Here is a 19,573-nt window from a genome sequence, read left to right on the forward strand (position 1 = left end):
AATCTCCTTTGCATTCGTGTTTGTGGCGCGGAGTCTCCCCTCGGGCGGCGGTCTCTGGGCCGTGGAGGGGGGGCGGGGAAGAGCGCGAGGTCAAGGCCGACAAGTGTCCGACAGGGTGACCAGGGGCGGGCGCGGCCCCTTTAAGACGCCGCTCCGGCCCCGCCCCGCGCCGCACCCCCGCCGGGAGCCGCGCCACGTGACCCGGGTCTTGTGACTGGCCAGGGGGGAGGCGCGGAGGGGAAGCCCGCGGCGCCCGCCTCCGAGAGGGGCCCAGCCCCGCAGCCGCTGCCGCCGCCCCGGAGGAGCGGGTCCCGCCGCCGGGTCCGGGCGTCCGCGCGAGTCCGAGCCAGCGCGGGAGCGGGAGTCTTTGCGAGAGTCCGGGCGGGAGCCGGGCCGGGCGCGGTGGGCGCCGCCCGCCATGGACCACAAGCCCCTGCTGCAGGAGCGGCCGCCCGCCTACAACCTGGAGGCCGGCCAGGGCGACTTCGCGTGCGGCCCGCACGGCTACGGCGCCATCCCCGCCGCGCCCCCGCCGCCGCCCTACCCCTACCTCGTCACAGGTGCGCCCGGCGGCCGGCGGGGAGGGTCGGGGAGGGCCGGGGTCGGGGCTGGGCGCCGGGTCCACAGCCCTAGGACCAAACTTTGGGCCCGGACCTGTGGCGACCTTTAACCCCGAAACCAACTTTTCTCCGGACGCCGCTGCGGCGGGGGGCGCGGCCCGGCCGTGCCCGGGAGGGGGGGCTTGCCCATGCGGGCGCTGCAGAGGGGCCGCGAACGCCGAGCTCGTGGGGACGGCGAGGAGGTGGGGCGAGTGAGTCTCCCGCACCGGGAGCCCGCTCTCGGGCCCTCTGCCGGCCTGGGGGTCGCGAGCCCTGGGCCCGCCCATCCCGCGATGCGCCGTGGCCTTGTTTCCTATTAACTTCGTTAACCAGGTGCCGTCTGTAAACTAGCCCCGGGTAAAGCCCATAGCGGGCACTTAGTGGAGGCGGGCCGTTGTCTGGATTTTGGAAAGGATAAGTTTGGGTGCGGGGCGGGGGGACGGCAGGAGAAGTAGCCCTCAGACTAAGCAGTTTTCCTCCCTGCCCCGTTCTCATGTGCCTTCCTGCCCACAGGGATTCCCACCCACCACCCCAGGGTCTACAACATCCACAGTCGAAATGTCACCAGGTACCCTGCCAATTCCATCGTGGTCGTTGGAGGCTGCCCAGTCTGCAGGTATGTCACAGGCCGGGGTGGGGGGGAGCTGGCCCCCAGAGCTTCAGGAAGGCAGACTCGCTGGGAGGTGGGTCAGTCTTGGGACAAGCTGCTGACCTGCGGTGTGGGAGAGAGTGGGTTCATTTGTCCTTAGGTGTCAACGTTGTTTCATGGGTCATCAGGGAGGGGTTTTCTTTCCTGCAGAGTTGAGTGGTTTTGGGGTCCGTGAGTCCCAATTGAGTGGGATGCAGAAATGTTAACACCTGGTGTTTCTGGTTCTGGGACCAGCATTTGATATTTGAAGGTGGTGCTTGCTTGGGCAGCACATACACTAAAATTGATTCTTGAAGGTGGTGGGGAGGTTTCCTTTTCCTTGGCAGGGCAGCTAGAAGTGCCCTGGCAGGAGAGCCCTGACTCACATGGCCAGAGAGTCCAGGGATCCGGAGGTCCAGGAGGCCAGGGGAGCAACACCCACGCTGGGCCGTTAGCTGGAGGATGATGGAAACACCATGCTTCTTTGTGTGGGGCAGGAGCTCTTTTTCGTATTCTCAAACCAAAGCCTCCAGGGTCTCACAATTGTCCTTATGGTGTGAGAACTGCAGCTAGCTACGTGCTTGTTCTGTGTGGGTCGTGAGGGTTCAGATTCAGCTGAGACTTGGTCCTTGCTTGCCTGATGCAAGAGTGCAGGTCTTCAGCTTGTCTGGCAGAAGGAAGTTGAAGTCTCCGAGGTGAAATTGAGAAATGCTGGTTTCCATTTAGACTTAACGTCAAAGGTGTATCTGGAAGGCCCAGAGTGGAGTCAAGGGGGAAGTTAAAGGTTTCAGAGTCACAGGGGTCACTGTGTGGGAGAAGGAGGGCCGCACAGAGATGGGGGGTCGGGGGCTGGACTCCAGAGCCAACCGGGGGCCCAGTAGCAGGGGCCTGTGGGGCAGGGACCTCATCTGTAAACTCAGGACAGGTGTGTCTTTTGATACGGCTTTGGGGGACCGTGAAGGGGGTTGGGGGAAAGACAAATGACTTGCACCCTCGTGGGCACCATGCTCTGTCGGCACCTGGGGGCATCACAGCTGTTGGGATTTGAAGGCACGAGCGTGGCAAGAAGGGACGTGGCCCGAGAGCTGGAGGAATGCTGCTGGGCCGGGCAGGGCTTGGGGCCGGGTCGCCTGTGAAGAGAGCCACTGGGACTCAGGGGGGCCTGTGTGCAGAAGGGGGTGATGGGAAACTCCCTGTCTTTGGCTTTGAGGCTGGTGTTGGGTGCTCAGAGCCCTGGCTGTGTACACAGTCCTGTGGTGAGAGTCCCTAGTCGGGCCAGCTGGAGGATTCCAAGGGCCTATTTTTGGGCGGGAGAATCTTGGAGTGAACTCCCCAGTTTAGGAGGAGGCTCAGAAAGGTGTCTGGGGCAGAGCGGTCTGGCTGGGCTCTCAGTGTCTCTATGCCGTGGCTGAGTGCACATCCCAGCCGGTGCCCAGCCTGTTGCAGGCGCTGCATTCGGATCTCGGCTCTGTTTTCCCCCCCGGGAAGTGGGGGTGTCTTGGGGTGCTCTGTGAAGCCCTTCCTGGCCCAAGCGTCTGGGGTGAGAGTAGCTGTAAGGCCCCTGAGGCTGCTGCCGAGTGGGGAGCGCTTTCCTCGGCTACTTCCCGTTCCCCAGAGTCAGAGGCCTGTGGCTTCTGCTGACTGGGGTCCCAGAGTCCTAGTCCTGCAGAATCTGGATCAAGGTCAGCTTCCTGAAGGCTGAGGTGTGCGGCACCCGCAGCGGGGATGGGTTTTTTCGCGTCGGGATCACTATCCTGTCTGTCTCTGGGGGGGAGGAGGGAGGAGGAGTTCTGAGAGCAAGTTTGGGGACTGAGTTGGGGCCAAAGGCTCTGATTCCCTCTTGGCCTGTCCCCGGCATCCCTCCAGTCTGTGGACTGTCAATAAGGCCCCGCCCCCCAGCACTTGGGTGCTTCGGCTCGAGTGTTCCCGCCCGCTGCCCGCCGTGCCCTCTGCTGCTGGAGAGCGGGTGGCCCCTTGGCTCCGGGAGGCCTTTCTCTGCCTTTGCAGTGGTGGGGTGTGGGGCCAGCTTCCTCGGCAGCAGGCGGATGGGCAGTAGGAAGCGGGGGGAGGCCGGGTGCTTCCTAAGGAAGCTTTCCTGTGGTTGGGGAGTGGGTCCATGGCCCTGGGGTGGCTCCCCTATGGGGAGAGTGGAGAGGTGTCCCCTGGGGCACAGCCCAGTGAGGCCACTGTCTGGCATCTGGGCTTGGGAGACAGGCCCCTTGTCATGTGACCGCGCTGTCTCCCTTTCCATCCAAGCCGCCAGGCTGTGTCCCCTTCCCTCCCTGGTAGCTTGGCAGGGATTTGCCCAAGTCACACGTCTGTGATTCCTTCTGAGTGAGGCTTGGCATAAGAGGCCTGTGTCACTTGTCAGCTTGGCCATCATCTTAAGCAGCTTGACCCCATCTTCCCTTTTTAGTGGGCTCCGAGAACGCTTTGCCTTGGAGCCTGGCGGGGGCACGCGCGTCTCGTTTCACCCCCGTCTGTCCGGACTCGCGCCGTCTTGCCCAGCCAGGGCTTTGGCCGGGCCCCGGCCTCTCTGCAGCCGATCCTCCCCTGGGGGGCCTGGGCTGTCCCTTGATGCAGGAGGAGGGGAGGTGGCACCCCCGGAGTCTGGGAGCCCAGGTCTAGCTGGGTTCACCCTGGGCTGTGCGGGGCAGCCTGTCGGGAAGGCTCAGTGGGCAGCATGGGTCAAAGGCCAGAGCGTGTGTAAAGCAGCAGGCACCGAGCCGGCCGGGTGTCTCTGGGCATTTAGTTTTGGGGGTAACTGGAGGGGTGTGAGGAGATCCAGAAATGAGTGGGGCCTTGGAAGCCAAGAGAGGCTCAAGGAACAGCTGTCAGGGTCGGATGCTTACCCAGAAGCCCGAGCGGTCAGGTCCCAGGGTGTCAGCGGGGGAGGGGGCTGGCGACCCTGGAAGAGCCCTGGTCGGGGGCAGAGGCAGGCTGAGGGTACATCCAGGGCATGGGGGGACAGGGTGGGGTGTGTGGAGGGGTCCTGAGAGGAAGGTGTCTGTGACAGAACCTGGGGTGTCTGATAGTAGGCCGCAGGCGGGGGCTGGGGAGGCCCCAGCTCGTGGGGCATCTAGTTCTGGCCTTGGCCTTGCCCTGAGGAGTGGGCTGGGCCTGGGCTGCCTGGAAAACAGGCTGCTAGGATGGGCCCTGCCCACGGCCTCCGGCTTGTGGGTTCTCCCCAGCCTGACAGGGCAGCAGTGCTCCGCCTGGGACTCGTGCCCTGGCTGGTGCTGGCCAGGGTGCGCAGCTCGCGAGTGCCGGGGCCTCTGTGGGTGCAGGCCTGGGCTGGGGTGCTCCGCAGCACCTCCTGCGGGCCGCCCTCCCCCGGGCACCCGCCCTGGGCGCTTCGGCTCCGGGAGGCCTGTAAGTAGTGGAGGCTGTGGGACAGCAGAGGGCCAGACAGGGCGCCTCCAGGCGGGGTGAGGTCTGCGGTGGGCTGTGTGCTTTGGGCATCTGGTCCCCGAACCTCTGCTCCGGGCTGAAGGCCGCTGGGATGAAGTCTCTGCTTTCTCTTCCCTGAGGAGACTTGGGCTTCCCGGGAGGGCCGGTCTGGGATTGCTCCTGGGCTGCATCGGGCCTGTGTCCTGAGCAGCCAGGCCGAGCGGGGGCTGCTGGACTTGTGGCCCCAAAGGCCGCGGGGCTCTGGGGCGCGGTTGCCGTGAGGAATACGGAGGCGGCCTGGGGACTGCGGGGTCTGCTGGTGGCCGATGGCCGGTCCCGGGGCCGCTCGGCACTCAGTCCCCTCGACTTCTCTGGGCCGGTCTGCTGTCCCTCGGGAGGCGGGAGCCCCGTCCTCTGCTCGCGGAGAACCTTGCCCAGGCCCGCCCCGGTCAGACGGCAAGCGGCCGCTTTCTTGGTAGGGTCAGAGTTGGGAGTTTAAAGAAGCGTTTTCAGAATTTGTCAGTTCCCAGTTTCTCCAGCTTCCACATCCTTCCCTGACCGCCCCCCCCCCCCCCACCCCAGTCTATTGCTCAAGAGCGGGGCGGGCCTCCAGCCTCGGCGGGGGCGGCTTGCTCAGTCGGTTTGGGTTCCGAGCCAGTGGAGAGGTGAAGCTCGTTCTGAACTGACCCGGGCTTTTCGGGGCAGGAGTGGGGGTGGTCGGAGAGAAAGAGTGTGTGACCCCGTTTGCAGGAGGCAGTCTGGGTCAGGGTTGTCCTGGGACCTCCCTTCCCTTCTGGGGTGCCTCATGGGGACAGGCACTGGGGACAGGTTTGTTCTGCCACCTGAAGTCTTGCTCCATCAAAAGTGGCCCAGAGATCAGATTGCGTTTCTCTACTCAGAAGATTCTGGATCTTTAAAAACTTTAAGTACGCCAGCATGGTTATTGAGGTTGGGGGCAGTACCCATGGTGAGAACATTATTTTTGCAACAAGACGTGAATATTCACATGAAGAGGATGAATTATGACCGTAAATGGCCTTGAGGTAGTTCAGGTCACAGGTGGCTGCCAGGCGTGTTCGCTACAAAGCTATAGTGAAGTTCTTCCAGGGTTTTCTATCGTGTGGAAGAGGTGTGTGGACTCCTGGGTGGCAAGTGTGGTACCTGAGGGCTGACCCCATGCTTGGAGGCTCCCGCTGGCTTGAAAGTGTGTCGGGTTCGGGTCGTTACCCGTGGAAGGTGGTTTGGTCGCGGACTTGCTGGAGGGGACAGGCCCTTGCTCTTCCCAGAGACCTGTGGCCAGGCCGTGTTTAGAGTGTGGGGAAGGCGGACGGGGTGAGCCTAGGGCTCTGGCCCGGGCAGGTGGGCCGGGGGAGGGCGCCCCCGTCTGCGTCTGACAGGGCCCCTCAGGGAGGACAGAGGAGCGGGGGCCCTCGTTGGCCCACGTTAGCCACTGCTCTGCTGCTGGGAAGCTTAGTGCTCGGGCAGGGCCGGTCCCTGGCCTCACGGGCAGCGAGGGCCTGGGGGTGCCCGTGCCCCCTGCGTTTCCTCCATTGCGGGCGGCGGAGAGCCCGGTCTCGGAGACGCGGGGGATAAGTGGCCCGACAGCCGCCTGCGCCCCGACGGGCGCCCCGTGTAGGGAGGCGCGCTAGGCCGCACCCATAGCTCCTGCCCGCGCCGCCCCTCCACTGCGGGGAGACGGCTCTGGGTGCGGAGGGTTGGAGGACAGCAGGACACGCCGTGGGCCTGGCCTCCTCCCAGGCATTTGGAGCTTCGAGCCGTCGCGCTGGGTTCTAGGTTTTGCTAACAACTTCGATTCTCAAGTGGGCTGATGTGGAGTTGTCCAGCCTCGGTAGGTGCTCGGCCAGGTAGTCCCTGTCCTTGGGCCTCACTCGCCCCTGGAGGGCAAGGCCTCTTCCACACTCCTACAGAGCGCAGGCTGCTCTGGAAGGTTCTCAGTTGGTGCTTGTGACCCAGCTGTGAGGCCTGGTTCATTGCTGCCCTCCGCTTTCTCCTTGGGCATCCTAACTGGTGTGAGCTGGTGGGATTCTTGGGATTTCGGCTGCGGGTGGAACTTAAGAGGCCGAGAGAGAGGCGGACGGGGGTCCTGGGTGGTACCAAAGCTAGGGGTGGGTGCGGTCCCAGGCCACCTCCAGCTGCTGGGAAAGTGGCTTGATTAGCTTCCACAGTTGCAGGAGCTGTTGGCGAGGACGGTGGACAGAGCAGGTGCATTCCTGTCCCCGTGTGTGGCCCAGGACCTCCCTGAAGCCTCAGTCCCGGGCAGCAAGGCCGCTGGCGTCTTTTCAGGTGGGGCAGGTGTGAAGTGGGGTCTGCACCGTTGAGTCTGGCTCCCAGGGACAGGGACAGCCACCAGGGGCAGAGAACAGTGTGGGGACCTGGCGACCTTGGCAGTCCTTGGAGGACTCCAGTTGCAAGACTTGTGTAGCAGCATAGACGAGAACAGACAACTGTGCGGACGGAAACTCAGGCCTGATCAGCTGCCCCTCCGCCCAGCCTTGCCTGCGGCCCGACCGTCCACACACAGGCCAGCGTGGGAAGCGCCCGCTGGGGCAGTGCGACAGGGTCTTTACCTCGGGGTTTCTCGGACTCCTGCACTGTGACTCCAGGATGGGCGGGGGGTAGGGAGTTTCCTCAAATTAACTAAAAAAACCTTCTTTTCTTTTCTGCAGAGCTTACTGGGGAAACTGGGGTTTCAGGACGAGCCCATTGGTTAGCGGTGCTACAGGGTCCTGTCCCTTGTAGACGTTCTAGGCAGCTCCTTCCTGAGTGGGTAGGACAGGAAGTGGGCATCGAGTGTCTTTGTCTTAAGATGCTGCCAGCCAGGCTTCCTCAGTCTAGTTTGTTTCTCGTGACTCTTGGCCTGGCGCCTGCTCGGCAGGGCAGGGGGTGTGGGCTGGAGCCCTGGCCCAGCGGGGTCGCCACTGCTGTGGGCAGGAAACTGCTCCGAAGGGGCGGGGGCAGGTTTGGCATTTGGAGTGGAGGAAGCTGTCTGGTGGCGTTTCACCTTGACACTTGACCTTCTGTTAAGCTGAACCTTCTTTCTCTGCGCACAAGGTGGCAAGAGGAGGAGCAGCTGCTCCCAAAGCCTTGTGGGCACAGGAGGTCCTCAGCAGCATTTGAAGACAAAGGAGCGGAGGTGTGGGCCGAGGGAGAGGCTTCCGCCCCATGCAGGCCGGGGGCTCCGGGAGGGCAGCAGGGAGTGGGGTGGGGGTGGGGGGGTCAAGTCTGTCTGCTTACTGGTCTACCTCCTGTCAGCCCTGGGGGATTTGGCATGTTTGTTCTGGTGAATTCTGGTGAAGTGCCTTGTTCACAAGGGCTCTTTGCTCACAGAGTGGTGGATGACTGGAGGGGTCTCTGGCTGCCTAGGGAGGAACTTGGTTCTCTGGAATGTGAGGCATTGTTCATTAGGGCTGAGCTGGCTGTTATTTTAATTTCAGCTGTCCAGAACTTTCTAGAAGTAAGAAGCAGTCACAGAGCTGAGCATATGGCTCCTACTTCCCACCTTTGGGGCCTCTGAAAGTGACCCTGGAATGGGAGCGGTGACTCAGGTCACTGAACCTACAGTCCTAGCACAGGGTTGGGGTGACAGCCCCTGGGCATGTGTGTGGTGCACACTGAAGGTAAACTTGACTTTGTGAAGAAGAAATGGGAGATTAAATTTCTCAAGATAAGTGGTTTTCTTAGAGACCTTGTAAATATGGCTGATTTTAATCCTTCACTAAAATCTATGGTACCTTTCCCCCAAACAGAATTCTAATACCAGTTTTTCGAATTTCCCTCTAGAGGATGGAAGAATGAAATTTTTCAACAGTGGGGGAAAAATACCCTAAAATGATTCCGTTTTCTTGGTCTAACTTCTTGATCTAGGATTTTTACAGAAACTAGCATTTGCTTCTTGTTCCCTTTTGTAACGGAGGAGATACCATGGTAGGTAACATGGAAAGTGAATTTTCTTGTCAAGATGTGAGGATTCCTTCCGGTAACTCCCCCCTCCCTTCAGTGGATTCTGGAGTAGCGGTGGGGAGCAGTCGCGGGCCGCCTCCTGCGTGACCTGCGCGCGTGACAGCTGGGTGGGTTAGTTGCTGGGGGCAAAGACGGCTGGGGACACGGTCACTGAGGCACTGGGGCCACACGTGCTCACGGTCTCTGTCCCCTCTTGTGTGGGGGGCCGAGGACAGAAGGGCCTCCCTAGGTGTGGCTCTGCCCAGCGCCCTGACGTGAGTGCCCCTCTCCTCTCTCCACAGAGTCGGGGTTCTGGAGGACTCCTTCACCTTCCTGGGCATCTTCTTGGCCATCATCTTATTCCCATTTGGGTTCATCTGCTGTTTTGCCTTGAGGAAGCGAAGATGCCCTAACTGTGGAGCAAACTTCACTTAAAGGGAACACCACACCTGGCTTTCCTACATCCAGCTGTCTTTTTCTAATGTAAATGTCATGTACAGTAGCTTTATTTGATTAAGCTTTCAGGACTGTTTTGTAAAGCGAGGTGAGATAGATGGCGTGAGCTGCGGTTTCGGGGGCGCAGGGGTCACAGCGTGGGGACACAGCAGCACTGCTCCGGGGTGAATGACAGCTCAAGCACTGCTTTTATTTTTTGCAGTCTTCAATTTGAGGAAGGTGAGAAATACTGTTTTAAATAAATGAAATTCATACCATTGTTTACTTGGTTCTGCTTTTTCAGTGTGCACACACCGCTACTGTATAAACTTGTGTACATGTTTGAAATTTCCTGTAGCCAAACAGACTAGAATAACATACCTGTCGCCTGGCTTCAGCGTTGTCCAACTCCTGGCAGATGTTGATCTAGTCCTCTGAAGACAGCTCATGAGTGTGCTTTCCAAATTTTATTAATACAATAAAACATAATACCTTGACATTTATAGAGCGCGCACCTCTGTGCCAGGACCTAAGAAGCCCCACTCCTCGGTGAGGCAGGTGAGTGCCCTGCACACCCACCCCCCCCCCCCATTCTGTGAGGGCTGAGACGCAGGCGCCTGAGAATCTCCATAACACAGCCGGAGGATCCCAAAGAGCAGAGCCCTGGAGGTCGGGGCGGCCTCACCCCCACCAGAGAATGCTGCGTTTCCATGAACCCTCCTCTTACTCAGATGGTGGGAGAAGATGTCGTTCTGTCTTGTCTTTACTGGACCGGCTGGCGTGTCTTCGCTCAGGATGGGCGTTTGCCCACAGAACTCGGCCCTGGGTGGGGTAGCCGGGTTCACCGGGCAGGCAGGCCAGGACCAAGAACGTGAACTGTCACACGCTTCCACTGGTTTACCTGCATTTGACTGTGACCACTTTGAAGCTTATAGAAAACGGTTGGATTTATGGCGAGAGCCAAGTTGCTATGATAAACGAGGCCCTCCCGGCGCCAGCACAGGGCAGGGGCTGGCGGCACGGCGCGCTGCGCCCTCCTCCGAACCGGTGCCGGTCTCTGGCCAGAGGTGAAGGTGGCCACGGGCGCGACTTCCCAATTCAGAGGGCACGATGGCAGGTCTCAGACGGAAAGCAGACCTTCCCCTCGCAGCCAGAGGCACTTGGGCTTCTGGCTTCCCGTGTGCTCTTCGGAGGGGCAGGGGTCAGAACGATTCAGAAATGGAGAAACTGGGACCCCAGGATGTTTCCGAGCTCACTAGCGACGGAGGCAACTTCGGGCCGTTGGCGCCGTGGGGACACTTACTCACAGCAGGCCCTCACCTGCACGTGGGTCAGGCCCAAGTGCAGCAGGGCCTGGTGTGTGGTCACTGGTCAGTCCAGTCCGTAACTCCGACCTGCCGAGCCCAGTAGCTCCGGAGGTGCAGGAGCACTAAACGTCATGGCTGTGACAGGAGCAGGCGAGACGTCTGTGTGCTCTACAGCTACGTCTAAATCGAGGGCAGCTTGGGGATTCCTCCATCTACATAGCTCTACATTTGATTAAACAATTTAAATTTTTTAAGTTAAAAGCTTTTTATATAATCTCATAATTTATATTGCTTACAGTTATGATTTGCATGCTAAGATGCAAATTTACACATTTCTTTTAGATAAACGTCATAATGCTAGGTAAGAGCACATGCTTTATAAAATAAAACTGTGGTCTCCTTTGCATTCGGATGCAGAAAGCCAGTCATGAAAGCACAGACTATCCCTTACTCTGGCTATTTAAAAAAAAATCAGAATATTTAAAAAATGATACAGTAAGGATTGGAACCAAATTTACTGCCTTTGGATGAACAGAATAGGTATTTTAAATGATTGAGTTGATCACTAGACTATTATTACTTATCTTCTTAAAGACAAATGTATCAACCCAACTATGTTAAACTGAGAGAACGCGTTGATTTGCTCAAGTAGAATACAGTTAAAATCAGGCACCCTGTGGCGAAGCTTTATAACAGTTACAGCGCGCATCCGACCGGTGTCATTCTCCCGACCGGTGTCATTCTCCGACCGGTGTCATTCTCCAAGCGGGAACTTCACGTCGGAGGAACGGGCGTTCGAGCCCGCCTTCATCGGATGATGGGCGCGGAGCGGTCGTTTGTCACCGTCGGTCGGAGTTTCACAGTGGCAAAGGGGTTTTCTCCGCTGCAAGGGGAGGAAAAACACGGCTGCAGAAATACTACGAGATGGAAATTTCATTTTAAAAGAGCTATGAACTACTGTCCTCCTCCTGAAATTCTGTGGCTTCTGTATAAAATTCTGGACGTTTTGTGAACACGAGCATTTCTCTCTTGCCACCCACCCGTTCTGCTCTCCAGAGCTGTAGGTGCTGGGGTGGGAGCGCCACCAGGACAGGGTCTGGATTAAGCTGCCCAGCGCACCCGTGACCAGGCTTCCTCCCCACTGTCCCCCTTCGGGTCCCGGGCAAAGACGGCAGAGCTCCCAGGCTCTCCTTCCCAGACTGATGAGCAGAAGGTGGCCGCACCCCTCTTAGACCCCCCCGGCCCAGGCCCGAGGCGCCTCAGGGTCGTGCCTCCTGGGCTGCTCACTGAAGGCCTCCATGGACTTAGTTCAACATACCTGAGGAAAGGCGGCTTTGCTGTCCCATTCGCATCGTTCTGTGAAGATAAAGACGAAGTTTACGGAAGGCTCATGAAACTGGGGCATTTTTCACAAGACCTGAAGGTAAAGCCATCTCAAGCATAAGGGGCTCTACAGCTGGCTGATGCCTGTTCCACAAAGTGCCCTGCAGTCTCTGTCCATCTGAGACCATCTCCGTGTCTAAAGTCATGTAAAGAATAAGGGCAGGAACCGAAGACCTAAGACAAGGAGGGACCCTCACAAGCTCTGGAAGAACTCAGACTCGGGCCAGGACGTGTGGCTCCTCACCAGTGGCACTCCGGCCGCATGACTGTAGTGACCACGGTTGGGTTTTTTGGAGCCTCATCCTGAATGATGCCGTGAAAAGACAGTAAAAATAAGACCTTGCTGGGTTTTGGTGCCCAGACTGATGCCAACAGGCAGCCAGAGATCTGGTAGAAAGTTCCAGAAGGCAGAGAGGAAATGGAATGATGGCAACACTGTTTTTGCCTTCAGAAACTGCCAGAATTTAGGGGTCTCCCAGTGTGGCTGGGACCAGGGGTGTGTATGGACCTTCTGTCTTTCACTCTGTTAGCTTGCGGGTTTGCTTTAAATCTGCTCTGGCTGTTCCAAGAAATCACTGGCCCGAGCTTGTGGGGCTAATTCTCCAGATGGCGCCCAGGAGAGGGCAGTGTAACACCGTCCGAGCAGCAGGTCCCTGGGCCAGACCTGACAGGCCTGAAAGCTCAGGGGACTCCTGTGGTCTCAGGGTCGTCGACCTGAAAGCTCCTCCCACCTCCTGCTGCAGCCTGGGGGTCAAAGGCCATACTTGGTGGCAGAAGCCCAGGCCAGTGCTCTTTCTGGATGCTCCTCTTGGGTGCTGGCCATACAGGCTCCCGAAGTAGAGTAGGGGCTGTGGGTACCTGGGCCACTTCCAACCCGCGCCTGCTGTCTCTGTGCCTCCAAGGACCTCAGAGTGTGACTCTGAGCCCTGCGGCCAGCAGGGTCATGCCAGCGGGGAGCCCCCGCATTAGGAGGCACCCTGAAGCCCTGTCCACGTTTCACTGACGCACAAAGCAGCTGCCCCGCTCAGCACGTCCTAATAGGGCTTTAAATGGCTGCAAAGTGGTTTCTTCCTTCCCCAGCAGGTGTCAGAGTAAGTCATTAGAGGGGAAGTGCTCATACTTTAGGATGGTTACAGGCTAATTTATAGTTTATTTAAAAAGCACCAGGATGCCTGCCCTGCAGCGCTGCACGTGCACAGACACCGGCAGCGGTGTAGGGCCTTGGGCAGAAAGCCCCCTGCAGGGGAGGCTCTAGATCCCACTGGGAAGGGGCCGCCTGCAGCCTCCCAGCCGGGAAAGCACACTTTCTGCCCCGCCAGACTCCCCTGGTGTGGCCTCTAGGGGGCATGTGCTTGGCCCCAGAGACATGCAGCCCTCCTGCTCCCTGACAGTCTCACTGCAAACCACCTTCTTCCTCCCTTTCCTTGGGGGCGGCACAGTTTCCCTGCCAGGTGCACCTGCAAGTCCGAGGAAAGCTCTTCCCCCTGAACTGGAAACCAGACACACAGCTCTCCCTGAGGACCCACAAGCAGCCCTCCGGGGGAAGACTGACAGCAGGAAGGCCTGCTGTGCCGCGACGGGCCCACCTCAACGGTACAGCGAGGTTGGCTACATTTTCACGAGCTCTGCCGCCTGAGTACTTGGCCTAGACATTTGAGAAACACACACGGCGGCAGAGAGGCGTCATAAAAATCAAGTGCAAGAAGCAGCAGCTACTTGAGGGAGAACGGCGAGAGGCACTCAGGACAGCCTGGAGCCATTCAGTGCTGGGGCAAACCCGGGACCGGTGTGATCCCCGCGCCCTGGTCCCAGCAGCACGCGTGCACACGGGCCGGGCCCCACCCCCAGCCCCAGCCAGGACACTCGGAGCGGTCCCTTCAGAACCGCCTAAACATCTGTCAGCAGAAGCGACGACTGCCTTTCCTCCCATGAACGCCTCACGACAACGGAGCGCCGCGAGGGCACGCTGCACGGGGGGTTCGGGGGAGGACCACACCAGATGGGCCAGTCTGGACTGGGGGAGGGGACGGTGTGTGTGTGTCAGGGGAGGCAGCTGGCAGGTAACATCTTGATCTGGTGCTGGTTACATGCTGTTTTGTGAGAAGTCACACATCTTCCATATATGGTATTCTTCAGTGTTTACTTAAAAAAAAAAAAAAAAACCCAGACATTTTCAGAAAGATTTCTCCCTTAACCCACTTGCACTGAGCCCACTGCTGTGGTCACAACTGACTGCTGTCCCCAAACCTGCCCCTCCTCCCGCTCCCTTTTCTGCCAGTGAAGCGTGCCTCCAGGCCACGTGGCACGGCCCTCGTCCCATCAGGGAGCAAATGTCACACCGCTCGGATCAGGATCAGGATCTTCCCACCTCAAACCTGACCACACGGCCCCATCCCTTGTGCTGCCTCCCCTGGGCCGTGTTGTGGGGCCTGGGGTCCCTGGTCTCTGTACTCCCCGATCCTGTCTTTTCCTCTGTCCTGGGTCCCTGGACTGGGCCCGTCCCAACAGGGCGGCTGTGGGCCCTCGGCCTCTCCGCACAGGCTGACGGGGCTCTGCAGGCCGGGAGCCACCTTCTCTACACGCGCAGCTCCGGGCACACAGCACGTGCGAGCCTGTGTCTGCAGAGCTGAGTCCCCCAAGGTCACGCAGGCAACAAGCAGAAGAAGTCACACCCCCGCGGGCCCTGCTGGGAGTCCGCACTACACAGCTCACAGAAAGCCAGAACCCTCGGCTCGCAGGCACTGCCAGGCGTCCCCTCTAGGCAACCAGCGCCTCAACAAGACGGGGCTATCGAGTGACGAAACCAGGACCCAACACGGGCGAGGCATGTCATCAGCATGGACCAGGATACCCATAAGACAGTAAGGGCAGTGAAGGCCTTAGGCCTGATCAGCAACAGCCTACAGCCAGCTGCTGATGGCCGAGTAGGAAAAGGCAGAAAGGGGACACATCTTGTGATTCTTTGCCCCAGAAAACCTAAAAGCCGAGTCCACCTTGAGCGGGCACTGTCACAGGCTGTCCGCTCCCCCTCCCTCTCCCACTATCCAGATTTCTGCTCGGGTGTCTCCCGCGTGCCCATGTGCCTTCAAGGGGACTCCTTGGTCCCAGCTTCTGGGTGGTCAGGTCAGCTGAGACCACCCAGCAATGTAGCCCATTTTCTGGCCACAGGTAGAACTTAGGTGAGACAGGGACCTCTGTGGCCCAGCGAGAATGCTGAGTGCGGAGCCCACATACCCGAAGCCAAGATCAGTGATGAGAGGGCCCTGAGGCGGCCTCCGCAGCGACGCTCCCTGGGCTGCCGCTCCCATGGAACCGGCGGTGCCCTTCCTGCTGAAGCTGCTGGAGCTCGGCTCTTACGGCTCCACCAGCAGCCCTGACAGCTGGTTCTCAGCTGCGGGCGGCACGGACCTCTTGAATCATCATCTCCGAACTAGTTCAACCCCTTATTCCTCAAATGGGGACACTGAAGGCCAGACAGGGAAGAGCCAACCGCCCTGGGGCAAGGGCTCTTTTGAAACCAAGGTGCCCACCCTGGAGAGTAGGTGCAGACAAAGCCGCGCCCTGGGCCCCTCGCTCAGGCGGCGATCGCTCTGAGAAGCAAGTGTGTGTGGAGAGGGGCTGAGTTTCCCAGGAGCGTTTCAGAGCCCGGTTCTCCATGTGCAACAACTCTGCTGGGGCGACAGTTCGGTCCTGGGGACCTCCCCCCCCGAGCCCCCAGGGAGAAGTGGGGATGTCAGAACATGCCGGGGCCGCCACAGAACTGTGGGGTGGTGGGTGCAGGAGCACCCCCTCCTCTACAGCAGGTAGCTCCCAGGCCCGGGTGTTCGGTGTCCTTAAGCCGAAGGATCCTGGTGCTTCAACAAAACCCTACACGTAACTGGCATTAACGAACGGCTGTACATCAAAAAACACGTATAAAAGCATTAAGATGCTTTGCCAGCTGCCGTGGATCCCAGCATTTGGCTGACATAGAGCATACCTTTCCCTACCATCATTAGCTGGCTTACACATCTTAGTTTAGGAAAAATAAATTATCAGCTCTTTGGCGGAAGGACTTTTGAGATACAAAATTCTAGGACCGTGTGCCCAGCCCTCAGGGGCTACCAGGCAGGCCGCAGTCACGCTCCATGCTTCCCAACCAGCACATTCCTAGCTGCGGCTTTTACACGGAACACCGTTCTGTTCTGGACGCCCTATACCCGACTGTCCAATGTGGGTGTGCCCCACTACCCATATGGCTATTTGCATTAAAATGAAATACAAACACAAACTCCTTAGTTGCGTAGCCACTTTTTCCAGTGCTCAACAGCTACTGTCCTGGGCAGCCCAGATCTGGGACATTTCTGTCTGGCCATAAATTCTCCACTTATCGCCTTTGCCCAGGCCCTGATACGGGAGGATTAGACCCTGTGCCTCCTGCTGCTCTTGCGAGAGGCTACTGAGACCGGAGGCCTGTTCTGACGACTGGAGCTTCTCCTGCTCCTGAGGTCATTTCTTTGGAGCAAACCAGTTCTTCCGTCTTTCCCTGGGGCGGGCCTGCATGTTTCAGTTTTGTTGTTGGGAGTCCCGGATCTGACTAGCTAGTGAGGCAGCAGCCCCTCTGACAGAACGGGGTCCGCAGCGAGGCACACGGGCTGCCCTCCGTAACAGAGTTGTGGGGTTTTCTGCAGTTTGTAGAGGATCTTGAAATACTGCTTCAAAACATGTTCGTGATAGAAGTGGAATATAAATTAGTCTTTTAATCTCACTGTGCATCTGTGAAGCATTGTGTACTTATTTTCGGGTTATTACCCTCTTTATGGTCTTACAGATAAGGAACAGTGACTGTCCTGAAGAGGGATGGGGGAGGGAGCCGCTGAAGCCACAGCGGGGGGTGCCTTGCTCAGGGAGGCCCTCGAACCTTGTGGCCTTTGCTGATTTTTAAAAGCCAATTAACAGTATATCTTGTGACCTTGATTAACTGTTTTCCATTATCCTCCAGCTCACAAAGACAAAAAAAGCAACCTCTCGATGCCTCAGGAACAGCACAAGAGGACAGTGGCATTTGTCTTAGCAAGTGTTCAGATGGGGGCGGGGCACAGAGGAGCAGACAGCTGAGGTCTTAGAGCTGGGGGACCCGTCGGGCAAGGACCTCTGGGGCCTGCTGCTCTCCGTCTGTGCCTCACCGTCTCCCCCGGCCTCCCAGCCTGGGAGTTGGAAAGCTGGGTCGGCCCCGATCGCATCACACACCAGCCGGGCAGTGCTGGGGCTCGTCTGGCGCCCACAGATGCTCTCGGACAGGAGCACATGCTCTGATTCTCCCGGGTGCGGGTGCTGGGAAGGGAGGGTAAAACATTGAAAATAAATTTACCTATAGTTTTCTTAAAGGAGATATAATGTAGTGCTACCTGTGCTCATCCTGGAAGTGAAATTACAGATACTTTGGAGCAAAACAAAAATTCCCTGGGTTATTTTTATAAGCAGGAAGAATGTTACTTTTAAATAAGCTATTTTAAAGAAGGTGTCATGATTAGATATTTTAATTTTTACAAACTCGGACTTTGCTCTTTAACTTAGACCCGCAGCTGTGACTGCAAGGTGGATTTAAAGGAAACTTCTTTTCAGCGTGTGTTTATCCAGCAAATGACGACATTTGAGATAAAAAAAAAAATTTATCTGTTTACTAGTGCACGGTTACCAATAAATGTTGTTAATTGGAGAGCATCCTTATTTCTGTCTCAAGAGTGGGATAATTTATCAATTTATTTATATTAGAATTCTATTTTTTTTAGATTCTTAGAAAAATTTTATTTATATGGATTTTATTTATTTGAGAGAGCACAGAGGGAGAGGGGGAAGCAGACTCCCTCTGCCCCCACTAAGCAAGGAGCCTGACACGGGGCTCCACCCAGGACCTTGAGATCATGACCTGAGCTGAAGGAAGACACTTAATCAACTGAGTCGCTCCCGTATTAGAATTTTAGAAAAAATTTTCACCAAATGCCACTTCCTTCTATGTTTAATACAGTAGACAAATAATGAAATTTCTTCCACTCATGGAAGAAAACTACTTTTTTTCCCCAAAAGTGAGAGGACGGGTCTTTCAAATTGTAGGTACTTTAAAAAACCATAAAGTAACTTCATGATCATCCTTATAGGGCCCTGATTATTTTGCATTATTCAGAACCCCCCAAACAAATGTTTTTCTAGTAGTTACATGTGTAACTAAAGTGCAGATAAGAATTTCCTTCCTTCCTCCCCCCCCCCCCCTTTTTAAGGAAAGTTTATCGAATGATAGTACAAAGCTCCCAGGAGGGTGGGGACCTGAGAGGGTTGCCCAAAAATGTTTTCCTTTCTTAAAGTTTGCATGTCAAAAATCTGGAGCTCAAAATTTTAAAAAAAGCAGCTCTAAAATATATGAACATGCACAAACCAGAACTGCTTCCAGAGTTAAGAGAGAACAATGGTTTCTCCCAAGTAGGCTACACCAGCTGGTCACTGGCTCTGTTGGTCCTTACCTCTTGAATTAACGTGTCACCCCTTCCCATCTCCACTGATCATGACCCCGCTACGCACTCTCCCTGGACAACCACACAGCCTCCTGCCCCATCTTAAGGCTCCAGGGCATAGCCCGAGGACACCACCACCTGCAGATACCACCCAGGAGGACGGAGGAAGGAGAGCATGCAGCCCACGCTTCCTGGCTCGGTGTGCTTCTCTCCTGGCCTATCCACCCCACCACTTCTCTGGCTGTGGCCCTGGACCATACCCAGCCACCTCAGTTTCCAAAACACACATCTGGAAGGCTCTGTGTTTTGTCAGAGCAAGAGCTAAAGGAAGACCTTTAGAACTTGGCTCAAATACCTGCCTCCAAGATGCCCTCTGATGTCTGCCAGGAGCCCGAGGCCTCCCTCCGTCCCTCCTCTGACAGGTGTGTCCCTCTGGATGGACTTGCCACCACCGCCGATGAAATGCTCTAACAAAACCAACAAAACTGGCAAAGAAACAAAACAGTAACAACTGACTCCGATCCAGGTGGAGGACACAGGAGAAAGGGGAATGTGCTTAAGGACCCCAGGTGGATGCATTTAGCGAAATCCAGCCTGGGGCCACCCTCCAGGACCAACAATCTGGTTCTGCCAGATCAGTTAGGAGGAAAAAGAGAAGGGGAGGCCGTAGATAAAAAACACTGGTCATGAGACTCAGTGACCAACTGCAATGTATGGAGCTGGCCTAGATCCAGACGCGAACAATACTGTTCAATTTTTAATAAGATAATCAGAAATTTGAAGTGACTGATTGATGATACCGAGGAATTACTGCCAATTTCTAAAGATACAATAATTGGTATTTTGGTCATGTAAAACTAAAAGCTATTATTATATTTAAGGTGTTTAGACATGAACTAACAAAGTATGGAATTAGCATCAAATTGATCTGGGTGCAGCCAGGGGCAAGATGAAAAAAGACTTGGGGAACACCTGGGTGGCACAGTCCGGCATCCAGCTCTTGGTTTCAGCTCAGACCATGATCTCATGGGTTGTGGGATCAAGCCCCACCTCAGGCTCCGTGCTCAACTTGGAGTCTGCTGGGGGTCCTCTTCCCTCTCCCTCTGCCCCTGCCCTGATTGTATGCACACACATATGTGCTCTCTCAAGTAAATCTTAAAAAAAAAAAGGCTAGTAAATGAGTTGATAATTGTGAAAGTTGGGGGTGAGAAACATTAGATTATTATTTCCACTTTTTATTATATTTGAATTTTTTCCTAAAAAAAAAAAAGCTGGAAATCAAACAAAAACAGGAGAAGGCACTATAGACAGGTCACCCCAGAATGCAGTACCTCGTATTCCTGGATCCTGAGCTGTGAGACATGCAGTTTTAAGGGTTTTTTT

At 56.8% G+C, this 19,573-nt stretch overlaps 2 protein-coding genes across 2 annotated transcripts in view; one reads left to right on the forward strand and one right to left on the reverse strand.

Moving 5' to 3' along the window:
- Nucleotides 1-217: 217 nt before the first annotated feature.
- On the forward strand, nt 218-9,292 carry BRI3 (brain protein I3). Its single transcript, XM_059155424.1, has 3 exons — nt 218-560; nt 1,113-1,215; nt 8,880-9,292. The coding sequence occupies exons 1-3, from the start codon at nt 419-421 to the stop codon at nt 9,010-9,012; spliced, it is 378 nt and encodes a 125-aa protein (XP_059011407.1). The 5' UTR covers nt 218-418; the 3' UTR covers nt 9,013-9,292.
- A 1,760-nt stretch (nt 9,293-11,052) lies between these two features.
- The window catches only part of BAIAP2L1 (BAR/IMD domain containing adaptor protein 2 like 1), a 91,954-nt gene continuing 83,433 nt past the window's right edge, over nt 11,053-19,573 (reverse strand). Inside the window, exons 13-14 of the mRNA XM_059155423.1 lie at nt 11,638-11,675; nt 11,053-11,202 (exon numbers count right to left, since the gene is read on the reverse strand). Coding sequence (XP_059011406.1) covers nt 11,127-11,202; nt 11,638-11,675 — 114 coding nt within the window. The 3' untranslated portion in view covers nt 11,053-11,126. The remainder of the gene's footprint in view (nt 11,203-11,637; nt 11,676-19,573) is intronic.

Source organism: Mustela lutreola, chromosome 17 (genome assembly GCF_030435805.1).
Source record: "Mustela lutreola isolate mMusLut2 chromosome 17, mMusLut2.pri, whole genome shotgun sequence".
Classification (NCBI taxonomy): domain Eukaryota; kingdom Metazoa; phylum Chordata; class Mammalia; order Carnivora; family Mustelidae; genus Mustela; species Mustela lutreola.

Coding starts and splice junctions, on each gene's coding strand:
- BRI3 (XM_059155424.1), top strand. CDS start 419: ATGGACCACAAGCCCCTGCTGCAGGAGCGGCCGCCCGCCTACAACCTG. Junction 561..1,112: donor CTACCCCTACCTCGTCACAG/GTGCGCCCGGCG, acceptor TCCTGCCCACAG/GGATTCCCACCCACCACCCC. Junction 1,216..8,879: donor GGAGGCTGCCCAGTCTGCAG/GTATGTCACAGG, acceptor CTCTCTCCACAG/AGTCGGGGTTCTGGAGGACT.